This window comes from Anolis sagrei, chromosome 6, assembly GCF_037176765.1.
Source record: "Anolis sagrei isolate rAnoSag1 chromosome 6, rAnoSag1.mat, whole genome shotgun sequence".
Taxonomy (NCBI): Eukaryota; Metazoa; Chordata; class Lepidosauria; order Squamata; family Dactyloidae; genus Anolis; species Anolis sagrei.
Genome location: NC_090026.1, coordinates 34,934,354 through 34,946,912, shown reverse-complemented (window position 1 = coordinate 34,946,912; position 12,559 = coordinate 34,934,354). Strand labels below are relative to the sequence as shown.

At 42.2% G+C, this 12,559-nt stretch overlaps 1 protein-coding gene across 1 annotated transcript in view; it reads left to right on the top strand.

Moving 5' to 3' along the window:
* GPR179 (G protein-coupled receptor 179) overlaps window positions 1-12,559 on the top strand; it is a 69,725-nt gene extending 57,166 nt beyond the window's left edge. The window contains exons 9-11 of the mRNA XM_060780913.2: window positions 498-603; window positions 2,427-2,573; window positions 6,321-12,559. Coding sequence (XP_060636896.2) covers window positions 498-603; window positions 2,427-2,573; window positions 6,321-12,122 — 6,055 coding nt within the window. The 3' untranslated portion in view covers window positions 12,123-12,559. The remainder of the gene's footprint in view (window positions 1-497; window positions 604-2,426; window positions 2,574-6,320) is intronic.

Genomic DNA, 12,559 nt, shown 5'->3' with positions numbered 1-12,559 from the left:
TGCATTTTCCCCTGCAATATTTGCAAGCCCCATATATCATATATAAAGTTAATACATTTAGATACACAAAAAAGTCAGGAAATTGGGTGGGTTTGAAAGAGAGCATACAAACAAAGAGGACATGAAATATAGCTCCTATCCTTCCTTTCTTCTCTTTTGACTGAAAAAAAAAATGGTCAAGGGAGATGAAGAGGAGAGAGAAATATATCGTATATTGCACGCAATGGTTTCCAGGCTTTGCTGCCCGGCCTTGTCCCCATTATAAGCCGAGGGAGACTTTTGGAGCTAAAAAAAAAGACTGAAAAACTGGGCTTATCTTTGAGGATATACAAAAAATGTTAAAAAGCCACTTAGTTTAATCTTTAATACTACTGAGTGCTGTTACCTTTTCTTTATCTATCCTGCCCTCCTTCTAACAAGACACATTCTCACCAACTCTCCTAATGACCTTGTTTCTCTAATGCACCTCTTTCCACCCAACTTATTTCTGTCTTTAGGTTTTTAATGGTACCTTCCTTACATCCTGACTGGACGTTGCTGATCTTTTTTATTCACACACATGTCACCACCACCATGACACTGGCACTTCTTTTCATCCCAAAGGTATGATCTGAACAGGCTCGTAAAAGGAAATTAAAGCCAGTTCTTCTTTCCCTTCTCTTTCTTTCCCTTCCTCTCTCAAGTCTAAAAGTAAATCACAGAACAAGCTTTAAAAACCATGGTCATCTCATTGCCATTGTTTGGAATTCATCACAAGATTTGCATACTATTTTATTTTCATGACTTCAAAGGATATAACTATTGACTTTCTTCTGTCCATGTGTGGTACATTATACAACATTCTCATGATGTAAATGCTGGCTCTATAACTTTCCGGACCCTTAGACCAAACATAGTTTTCTCACTGAGACTTTTTAAGTTAGGGCCCTTCTACATATCCATATAACCCAGAATATCAAGGCAGAAAATCCCATAATATCTTTTTTGACCTGGGATATCTGAGTCCACACTGCCATATATTCCAATTCAAAGCTGATAACGTGGGATTTTATTCAGCTGTGTGGAAGGGGCCTTAGATGAGATAGGATGTGCAGGTTACAGAAATGCAAATAAACATGTATCCTAAGTAAAAGTGTGTACAAAATATATATTAGAGGAGAAATATGTACATTTAAAAATGCAGATTGATATTTAAAAAAACAATACAACAGACTTGTGACTGAGGGCATGCCAAACAAACATAGACTAGAAAAAGACTGGTCTAGCCATACCTAGTTAAAATCACCATAGAGCGAAAGAGTATTATGCCTTCTTACACCCATGGCATTGCACAAGGTAGTTTCACTGTTGGTGGGCTGCAAGTCATGTAGAGAGGAATCATGATAATGATAATTCTTAGCGTTGTTTCCCAGATTGGGACTTATAGGGGCTTATAGCACATAAAGAACAGAGATACCTTCAAAAAGTTTTTCAAATGCATTTGCCTTTACAGAGTGTAATAATAGGAAAATAGGAAAAATAAACTAAAAACAACAGTGTCAAGGGCATATTTTTGCACTTTACATACTAATGTTTATTTTTGTATGAATACTACAAAATAAGCATAAGATGGGTTTATTTATTTATTTATTTATTTAGAATCATAGAATCAAAGAGTTGGAAGAGACCTCATGGGCCATCCAGTCCAACCCCCTGCCAAGAAGCAGGAATATTGCATTCAAATCACCCCTAACAGATGGCCATCCAGCCTCTGTTTAACAGCTTCCAAAAAAGGAGCCTCCGCCACACTCCAGGGCAGAGAGTTCCACTGCTGAACGGCTCTCACAGTCAGGAAGTTCTTCCTCATGTTCAGATGGAATCTCCTCTCTTGTAGTTTGAAGCCATTGTTCCGCGTCCTAGTCTCCAGGGAAGCAGAAAACAAGCTTCCTCTCACATACTCAGAGGTTGTAAGGTCAACCATACTCAGAGGTTGTAAGGTCACAACCTCACAACTTCTGAGGATGCCTACCATAGTTGCAGGCAAAATGTCAGGAGAGAATGCTTTTGGAACATGGCCATACAGCCCGGAAAACTCCCAGCAACCCAGTGATTCTGGCCATGAAAGCCTTTAACAATACATTAAGCATAAAATGTTTTTCTATATATCTTTGTAAAGTTGTAGAGGAAACATATTCTCTATTATGGCTCGTGTAGCCATTAAAAGGAAACTACATGTAATGAATTACATGCCATACGAAACTATGACTATAGTCATGATATATGTTCCAAACTTGCAGGACAGCTATTTTTTTTATCATTTTCCAAGGTGCAACCAGTTTTTTCCAAGCTGCTGTCATTTCCAAGTAGGTTAGACATTTGAAATTAATATTGTCCATAAAGTCTCTGAAATGAAATTCAGCCCTTTCCATTCTTTTCCTCCCATATAGTTCCTGCATGCTGGGTCACCGCTGAAAGAGGAGATTGCTGCTGAGGTGTATGAAGATGAGCTGGATTTGAGGCACTCAGGCTCTTACCTGAACAGCAGCATCACGTCAGCATGGAGCGAACACAGCCTTGACCCCGATGACATTCGGGTGGGTGGAACACTCAGGACCTTCTTTTGAGGCTAGCTATGCCAGAAACTGTGCAGAGTAAGAGTTGCCTTTTGCAGTCTTTCTCCTGAAGCCAAAAAACCCACCATCTGACCTCCACTACCGTACATTAATTCAAATCATGGAAGTGGGTGGGGTGGAGATGGTGGTCCGCACACAGTTCATTCTGTGATTGAGTCTCATTTCTTCTCTCCCTTGGTGCTGGTTGTGGGAAGCCAACAGGGCTGGGTTGGGAAGGGAAGCAATCAAGCCATTAACAGCACATCTCTTTGTTCATTTCCCTGATAATTTCTGATAACATGAAGGTCTTACATGATGTGGGAGGGTAAAGGATGTAGCTCAGTAGGAGAGCATATGTTTGGCATGGAGAAGGTTGCAGGTACATTGCATAGCATCTCAAAGTAGGGCTTAGACCGCAGACCCCTGTCAAAATCTGGAGAACTCCTGCCAGAGAGAACAAACACTGGGCTAGAAGATCTAAAGGTAGACTAAGTTTAAGGAAGCTTAAAATAATGGGCATATGCTCCACCTCCACCATATTTGCTCCACACATGATCATGTCTGGATTTTGATCTCCATTTATCCATATGATCCACTTCTTTTTATTGTTCCTGCTGCTGTAGTGAGAGGTTGTATCCGTACAACATACAAATGAATGGCTTGCAGAACTCCGACTCAAAACAAAGCTTCTAGTGCACAGGAGTGATGTTTTGGGCTTGTCCCTTATAAGCTGCCCTGAGTCCTCTAGGAGAGATGGTTGGCGGGGTATAAAAATAAAGTTATTATTATTATTATTATTAATAATATTTCTTTCAATCTAAGACTCCCTTTCTTTCTTCACTGTATGTCAAGGCCAGAGAAAGATTAAGACAGGCTAAAACCTAAAACATTTCAAAGAGGCCTCATAGCAATAGGGGGAAAAATAATAATCTATCTATATAAATAAAAATGTAATGTTCGTTTGTAAGATTAACATAACTCAAAAACCACTGGACAAATTAACACCAAATTTGGACACAATACACCTATCAGGCCAACGAGAGACCATTACTCATAAAAACATTGAAAAACATAGTGGAAAAGACATAAAAAGCCAAAAAATAAAAATGCATTACAACGCATGTGCAAAACCATACACATATATACGCAAACATAAATACATATACACAAATATATATACACACAAAGCATATATACACAGACTGGGTCACAGCAACACATGGCAGGGGATGGGAAGTTATATATAATTTGACATCTAGAGTGGTGCAGGTTTTATATGTGCACATCTAGAGCTCCATCATAATTGGGAAGACCTATCGCCAGTATTAAAGTTAACATAGTAACTTATGAAGAATGCACTGAAATACAGTCATACAATATTGTTGCAGTTTGTCCATCCAAACCTAAGTTGTAGCTTACTTAGGTTAGACACAAATTCAGCATTGGCAAAGGCAGTGTCCACAAATCCAACAGTCCAACAACTATTGTGAAATGATTCCCTCAACCTGGAATGGAAAATTAATATTGAATTAACCCTTCCCTCCATATAATGCTGCTTTCTTGATCTATAGGGCACATTGTAAACCCTGAAATAGTTATTAGTTGCGAAGGAAAGCTTGCCTATATCTGTCATCCTTGTCCTCTCTACCATGATCTAAGCTTCTTCCCAATTTTATTAGAAGACATGTGTTCAATCAAATTAAATACTAAAGAGGTTTCTGACCATATCCTTAAACCAGCAAAAGTATTCCAGTTACTAGTCATGCAGCAGTAGTTATGCAAACTGGTTCTTATGTGGAAGGAAGATGGGCAGTGCTCTTAACCCAGACTTTGCATGTACATATATATTATCTCCAGAGAATATATCTGCCCCACCAGTTTCTTTGCCTTCTTTCCAGGATCATTCCTACCATTAGGCATGGTGGAATGGTCCCTCAATACAGAAAACCTTGGTGATCATGAGAGTGTAGCAAATGGTTTGCTATTTCGTGTATTTTAATTATATTCTTTCTGGCAGATTTGAGAAAAAGTGATTGTGGGGTGTGTTTTTTTCTTCTCTCATGACAAAATAATGTGGTTGACTTTAGGCAGCAGACAGACTAGGATATGGATAGGTATGAGAGTGCCATTTACTCTTCTGCTTTATGCAGCCAAATGTCTTGGATCAGACAGGGTGTGCCCCCTAAAATAAGAATTGTGCTTCCCCTTAAACACTTCTTCAGTTCTCAGATTTTAGAATTGTAAAGGTGAGAATTAAAAACAATCATATCTCCAACTCTAATATTTGCTGTGCTCCTATGCCCTTGGTAGCTTTGCTTGTCACTTTTGCCTGAATGCTACAACTGGATTTCTACATCCCAGCTGACATTTTTCATAATATAATGTATGCACTGAATATAATTTCATAGGGGAGGAATCTTATTTGGAAGGATAACACTATGTAACACGATTTCTGTTTCTGGATTATAAATGTTGTTTCCTAATTGGTTCTATCATTAAAAACATGGAAAACCTTTGTTAACTGCAAAAACTTTGTTTTTGCGGAACATCCTGCAGCACATTTTGCTGTAGTTTTTCAATGAGTATCTCATAGAGTCTGAACCAATTCAACATTGTTTATGGTAACCACAAAAATGAAATTTCTGGAGTATAAAAACTACTTTCAAAGTATGTACCACAAAATTAAACAGGAAATAACAGTTTCAAACCAGGAGCAGATAATTTTCCAATTTTTTACATAGTGTAATATACTTATTTTGTCCCCTCCCTGTAGCAGCTGTACACCTGGCACCAACCTTACCCTTTTCCCTTGGCACAATTCTCCCCTTCCTGATTAAAATACTTTATTCATTTGTTTATTCAATTTATGATCTGTTATTCTCTCACAAAACTAAAAATGAACTATTACAAAAGTTTAAAAAAAACAAACAAACCTCAGTTCTAATAGAAGTACATAGCTAAATGGTTTAAAATACATTTTAAAACACACAAAAACCATAATTACAACATAGTATATGTAAAGGTTTCCCCTGACATTAAGTCTAGTCATATCCGACTATGGGGAGTGGTGCCCATCTCCATTTCTAAGCTGAAGAGTTGGTGCTGTCTGTAGACACCTCCAAGGTCATGTGGCCAGAATGACTGCATAGAATGCCATTTCCTTCCAGCTGAGGCAGTACCTATTGATACTCACATTTGCATGTTTTCAAACTGCTGGGTTAGCAGAAGCTGGGCCTACAGAGGGAGCTCACGCCGCTCCCCGGATTCGAATCACCAACCTTTCAGTCAGCAAGCTCAGCAGCTCAGCGGTTTAACCCGCTGTGCCACCAAGGGGCCATATAATTGTAAAATACAACCATAAAAATAGAGTATAGCACTTTGAATACCATATGAAGAAAGTCAGTCAAAAGTCTACTTGAATCAAGAAATCATAAACGGTAATATAAAGGAGGCAAACTGAACCTCTTGTGGACCCAAGATGGAGCTTCTGTTCCATTGCAGCAGAAGTTCAGAATGGAGAACACACACACAATGTTAGAGTAAGGGGCCATTCCTAGGGATGTAGAGCAAGCATTAGAAAGCTGTGCATTCATAAACCTAGCAGTATTATCATCCAATCCCCTTCATAACATAGTCATTGTCGTTATGCTTCTGACTGAGTAAGCGTTTTTCTTTACTTCTTCCTCCCCTTCTTATCTGTGTCCCCTCCCCACCACACATAACATGTAGGATGAACTGAAAAAGCTTTACACACAACTGGAGGTTCACAAGACCAAGAAGATGACGGCCAACAACCCTCACCTTCAGAAGAAGAGAAGTTCAAAGAGGGGTCTAGGCCGCTCCCTCATGAGGCGTATCACAGAGATCCCCGACTCTGTGTCCCGGCAGTGCAGCAAAGAGGAGAAAGATGGGTCTGTGGGTGGAGGGACCATGAGTCGCGCTGGCTCCTACAAGCGGAGGCACTTGGACACCGGGAGCTCAAGCATGAAACTGAGAGATGATTCCTCTTCCAAACATAAGGTAAGCTCATCACTGAAGAAGTCCCACAGCACTTATGATCACACAAGGGATGCCAAGGAAAACAGCTTGCCTTCCAGGCATAACAGTTGCAAAGAAGCTCCCTTGCTGGACTCGATGATGAGGAAAAAACTAGCTAAGAAGGCCTCTGAGATATCCAACAACGATTCTCTTGATGATTCCGCCCCCCTGGTCTACAAGTCAGCCAGTGCTCACAACCTGATGGCAGAAAGGAAACCTCTGCACCCCAAGCCTTCTCCCCTGCAGAAATCCCTCAGTGTTGTCACCAGTGCCAAAGAAAAGGCCCTGTTACTAACAAGCAGGGCCTACTTAGAAGAGAGCAGTAAACTAGCACAAGACAAAGAGAGGAGAGCAGCTGCAGAAGACTCTACAACTGAAAGTGAAGTCTCTGGGTACACAGAGATTATCGATGTTGCTTCAGAGGTAAAGCAGCTAGAGATGGATGATGTCTCGGCAGGAACTGTGACTTCCCTTTTGGAAAGTGACCATGACAGCAAAGATGTTGTGTGTCCATGGGAATCTGCAACAGCCCCATCAACGCCGTCAGAAAGTCGGCTTCAGAAACATGTCACATACGCTTCCATGAGGAGTGCCACCATAAACACTTCTGAGTTGACTGCAAGAAGACACCATGCCATCAAGAAGATACCACCTGAACCACCCATCAGACAGCAAAGTTTGGTTCACAGCCTTGAAAAGAAAGATATTGTTCATGGGAATGTTGAAGACCAAACACAGCCATCCTTCCAGTCTCCCAAAAGAGATCCCAAAGATAGTCCAGTTCCAGCAAACCTAGGTCCAAAAGAAATAGAGAAATCTCCAGAAAAGACAAAGATGGAAAAGACCAGGGATGCTGAAAGCAGTGCGCCAGTGTGTCTTTCAACAGGATTAACCAGGCTGGCGTCCATTGCTGCAGAAGTCTGTCCCTGGGAAGTTATGGAAATGCCTCTTCCAAAGAAGAAAGACTCAGACACAAGTGAGTCAGACAGCCAAAAGAGCTCTCCTGAGAAACAACCCCAAAGCCTTCAAACCTCAATCCCCAAAAGTTCCATGAAAAGCTTAGGTCTGGCCATAAAAGCATTCAACCGATCAAGGATAAAAGCAGTCATAAAAGCAAGAAAGGATAGTGAAGAAAACCAAAGAAAAGATGAAAAAGACATAGATGGAAAGACTGAAAAGCCTCTTGAAGAATCACCAGGACCACAGGTAATATCCAGGACGATCAAAGCAAAAGTTGTTAGCAAACAAGCAACCATCTGCCCTTGGGATGAGGAGGATGAGGAAGACCTGAGTTCGCAAAAGCACAGCCCAAGCAAAACACCTGAAGTGTGCCCTTGGGAGGAGAGCCCAGATGTCATTGTCAAGAGCAGTGCAAGCAGTGCAGAAACAATGGCTTCCAAAAGTGCTGGGGAGATCTCCAGAATCAGGCTGGAAAAGACAAAGAGCACACGGGAATCTCTGTGCCCCTGGGAGATTATAGATGAAGACCAAAAGAGAGAAGATAAAACCTCAGGCATTTCTCTGGACAGCTCAAGGCCAAATGACAAGAAAGCAGAGACATGTCCATGGGAATTGGAGGAGGTCATCAGTAGCACTAGAAGTGACACACACCCCTGGGGAGTTAGCAGTGCCTTGTCACAGGATGAGGCCATAAAAGAAAGCAAAGTAAAACATTTTGATGGATACAAGAGAGAGAGATCCTTAACAAAGCTTCATTCAAGTGGAACCCAAGAGAAGGTAAGTGCCCAGCAGGATTCTAAGAGTATCAAGGAACCATCACTGAGAGAAGAGATTATAAAGAGCCCAGAAGTACCAACTGTAGATGAAAAGAAACTCAAGAGTATTGGGAAGAGCAAAACTATTCTCCCGGAATCAGAGGAGGTCAGAGTTAAAACACAAATCTGCCCATGGGAAGTGGCTGAACCTCTCTCAAAGAAAAAGATGCCTGAGGAAGATAGTGCAGAGTCCTCCAAAGAGGAAAAGAGCACTGCCTCCAAAGCAGCAGCAGTGAAGAAATACGAAGAAGAGTCCATTTGCCCATGGGAGGCCATGAAATTGCCAGGAAGACCAGACACTAAAACTACAACCGCTCAGGGAGAATCCAACAACAAAGCAAATGTCAAAATATGCCCTTGGGAAGCTAGCGATACACTCCCAGAGAAATTGAAAGAAGATTCAATAGAGAACTCCAGAGGCACTGAAAGTAGAAAGCTTAGAAGTCCATTATCAGAGGAAGGCAAAGATAAAGAGAGCAGCCATCCAGGCTATGTTTGTCCTTGGGAAAATGCTGGTGTTGAAGGCTCTTCTGCAAAACCTGCTGTCAAAGTACCAAAACTCTCCAAAGACGTTTTGAAGGCATCAGCCAGTGTGGACAGTAAAAAGGTAGATGTCTGTCCATGGGAAACAGAAGCAACAGAAGTGTGCCCTTGGGAAGCAACTTCATCCACACTGGGAAAAGGGACAAAGCAGGTTGAAGGAGGACCTTCCAAAGGTGCCCCAATGAGAGCATCACATACTTCTAAAACATCAATTTGTCCCTGGGAAGATACAGAATCAGAGGATGGTTTACTAACGCCTGGTTCACAATCTTTAAATGTGAGTGACGTTCATCCAAAGAAGCCTGGTGGATTCCAAAGTAAAAAGGCAGAAATTGCTCCTTGGGAAATGCAAGAGGAAACAGAACTTAAAGCAACCATATGTCCTTGGGAGAGTGATGACACCCCCACACAAAGAGGATCCAAAAGGGATGCAAGTGCACTCTCCAAAGAGGAAAGGAATGAAATCAGAGATGCAACATCAGAGAAAAGAAGCAACGGTAAAAGGGAATCAATCTGTCCATGGGAGAGTGGAGATAATGAAGATTCATTGATTAAGCCTAAGCTAGAGAGTATCTATCTGTCCAAAGGCAGATCAAAGAAGTCAGATAGTGTGGAAAGCCAAAGGTCTTCTGTCTGTCCTTGGGAAACTGAGGGCACTGAAGTTGGCACTAAAGCAACAGAAATTTGCCCGTGGGAAGAGATTTCAACTCCATCAGCTACAAGACTCACTAGACAAGAAACAAAACAGATCAGAGATACTGTGTCTAAAGCTCTAGAGAAGGAAAGCAGTCCCCAAGAATCTGTCTGCCCATGGGAGACCATGGATACAGACTACCCATCATCTAGGCTTAGTACTAAGAGTCCAAGCATGTCTAAAGTCAGCTCTAAAAAATCCAGTAGTATTGAGAGCTTCAAGGCAGAAGTGTGTCCTTGGAAAAGCCAGGAAGCGGAACCCAGCTCTAAGGCAGATGTATGCCCATGGGAAGTGCCTGAAAGCCAAATGACATCACTGAAGCCTGCTGTGAGTATTGAAAGCCACAAGCATCCCCTAGTGAAGCAAACAGGCTCTTCTAAAATAATGGAAAAGAAGACTAGCCTTCAAGAATCTGTGTGCCCTTGGGACAGTGTTAGTGAACTCCCTGCTAAACCCGAAAGACCCAGAATCCCCTCAAAGAAATCTGACAGTACTGACAGCTTAAAAGCAGAGGTTTGCCCTTGGGAGGTTGAAGAAAATGTTTTTAAAAAGGGCGATGATGGTAGTAGTTTCAAAGGGGGAGGCAGCAGGAGCACTTCTCCAATGAGCATCTCTGAAGCAATGGAGAAATTGAGCCAGTCACGTGAGACCATCTGCCCCTGGGAAAGTATGGAGCTTGAGGAATCTTCTGCAAAATCTGCTGGCCAAAGCCCAGCCCTTTCCAAAACTGGGTCAAAAAAATCTGATAGCGCTGAAAGTCTAAGGGCAGAGGTTTGTCCATGGGAAGCCATGGAAGAAGAGGAAGTGGCAGTAGATATATGCCCATGGACTGCAGCCACGGCTCCATTTGAAAAAGGGAAGCTTGGGCAAAGTCTTGTAGGAACTTCAAAAGGGAAGAAAGGCCAGGTGCCTTCGAGAAGTCCAGATTCAACCCAAGCAGAAAAAGAGACATCATTTAAGAAAATAGAAAAGTCAAAAAGCCAGCAAGAGCCTGCATTTGTCTGGAAGAGTATGGAGTTTGACAAACCACCTGCCAAAAGTACCCGAAGTCTAGACCTGTTGCAGGTGAGTACCAAAAAATCTGAGAGTGTTGAGAGTCTCAAGGCAGAAGTTTGTCCATGGGAATTCCAGGAACTTGAAACAGAATCTAAAGTTGAAAAATGCCAAAGGGCAGCAGCTGAAGGACCATCAGAGAAGACGTCCTTCCAGATTGATAGGGAAAGGGTTTCCAGTAAGGAAACAAGCACCACCCCAATGACAAAACATTTGAAGACAGATGACAAAGTAAGCAGCTCCCGAGAATCTATTTGTCCTTGGGAAAGTATGGAATTGCCAAGCAGTCCAAGTCCAACTCTGTCAAAAACTGGCTCAAGGAAATCAGACAGTGCTGAAAGCTTAAGGGCTGAGGTATGTCCTTGGGAAATTGAGGAAGAGGAATGTCCCACAAAAGCTTCACCAGTTGATGAGACATTAATAAAAAAGGCCTCACTAGGAAAAATAAGTCTAGGTGGAGGAGAAGCCTTATCTAAAAAGGTAGAGAAGACTCGTAGCCACCCAGGATTAGCTTACAGTCAGAAAAATAATGAAGAGCTGTCAATCAAACCCATAAGTAAAAGTTTAGATCTGTTCAAAGTTGACCCTGCAAAATCTGACAGTTGTGAAAGTCTGAAAGCTGAAGTCTGTCCATGGGAAACCCAAGAAATTATAGCTATTGACAAAGGTGAAGGGTGTCTTTGGGAGGTAGCTGGGGCTCCATTAGGGAAAGGGATATTGAATAAGGACAAGGCTGGCATTTTTAAAAGGGCGACAAAAGGGGGATCAGCAGGGGCAGAGAAAACATTCAAAGCTGCAGAGGTAGCTAGCAGTTCTCGAGAACCTATCTGTCCATGGGAAAGCTCTGCTGCTGCTGAAGCCTCAGGAACAAGCTCTTCTGCTAGTGCTTCGTCGAAGAAATCTGACAGCACTGAAAGCAGGAAGGCAGAGATCTGCCCTTGGGAAACAGATCACTCAGAAGCTGACCCTAAAGAAGAGATTTGCCCATGGGAAGTAGGACCAGCAATGGCTCCTAAAGATGAAAGGCATATAACACATGCTGAGAGGACTGAGATGCCAACGCTCAGCATGAAACGATCCCAGAGCAAACAAGAGGGTCCGGCTGCACACAAGCCTTTATGTCGCAGCCTCCCAGCCACCACAGCAACAAAAAGCTTAAGCATAGGGAGCAGCTCCCTCGTGGGTATTTCCCCCAAAGACGAAAGTGCAATAGCCGATGTCTGCCCTTGGGAAGTAGAGGAAGACCCGCCATCAACCAGAAAACAGACTGCCAAAATCAGCCAAACTTTTGCAGAAGTGCATCCAAGGGAGGCAGAAGGTATCAGCTCCACTTCTGCAGCTAAAAGCAAAACAGAGAAGTCACAGACTGACAGTGTAGAAGGTTCAAGCAAAGCCAAATCAGATATCTGTCCTTGGGATTGTGACTGAACTGAACTCAAGAGAGGACTTGCTTATAGGTTTGGAAAAAGACTTCTGCTCATGTGCCATGCGAGATGGTAGCCTATGGTCTGGACAGAAAAACAAATGAGACATCTACGAACTCTGGTGATAAGAGTACATTAATACTTGGGATATGTAAAAACATTCATAAGAGATGTGGACTACTGTTATCTGAGAAAAGCTGTACCTTCCTGCCTTTGTTTGCAGAAAAAAACAGGCTAGCTGCAAAGATCTGCACGTTTTGTTCTTCTGTGCATAAACATGTAGCATATAAACCCCTGCCTTGTGTCCTGACCCTCCCCCTTTCACTCCAAACAACAATATTTTGATAATATATGCATAGTAAAATACGAGGGGTATTTTTTAAGTAATGTCCGTTTTGTTGTAGACACTAGTAGTTTGCGCGCATACCGCAACGAGCGTGT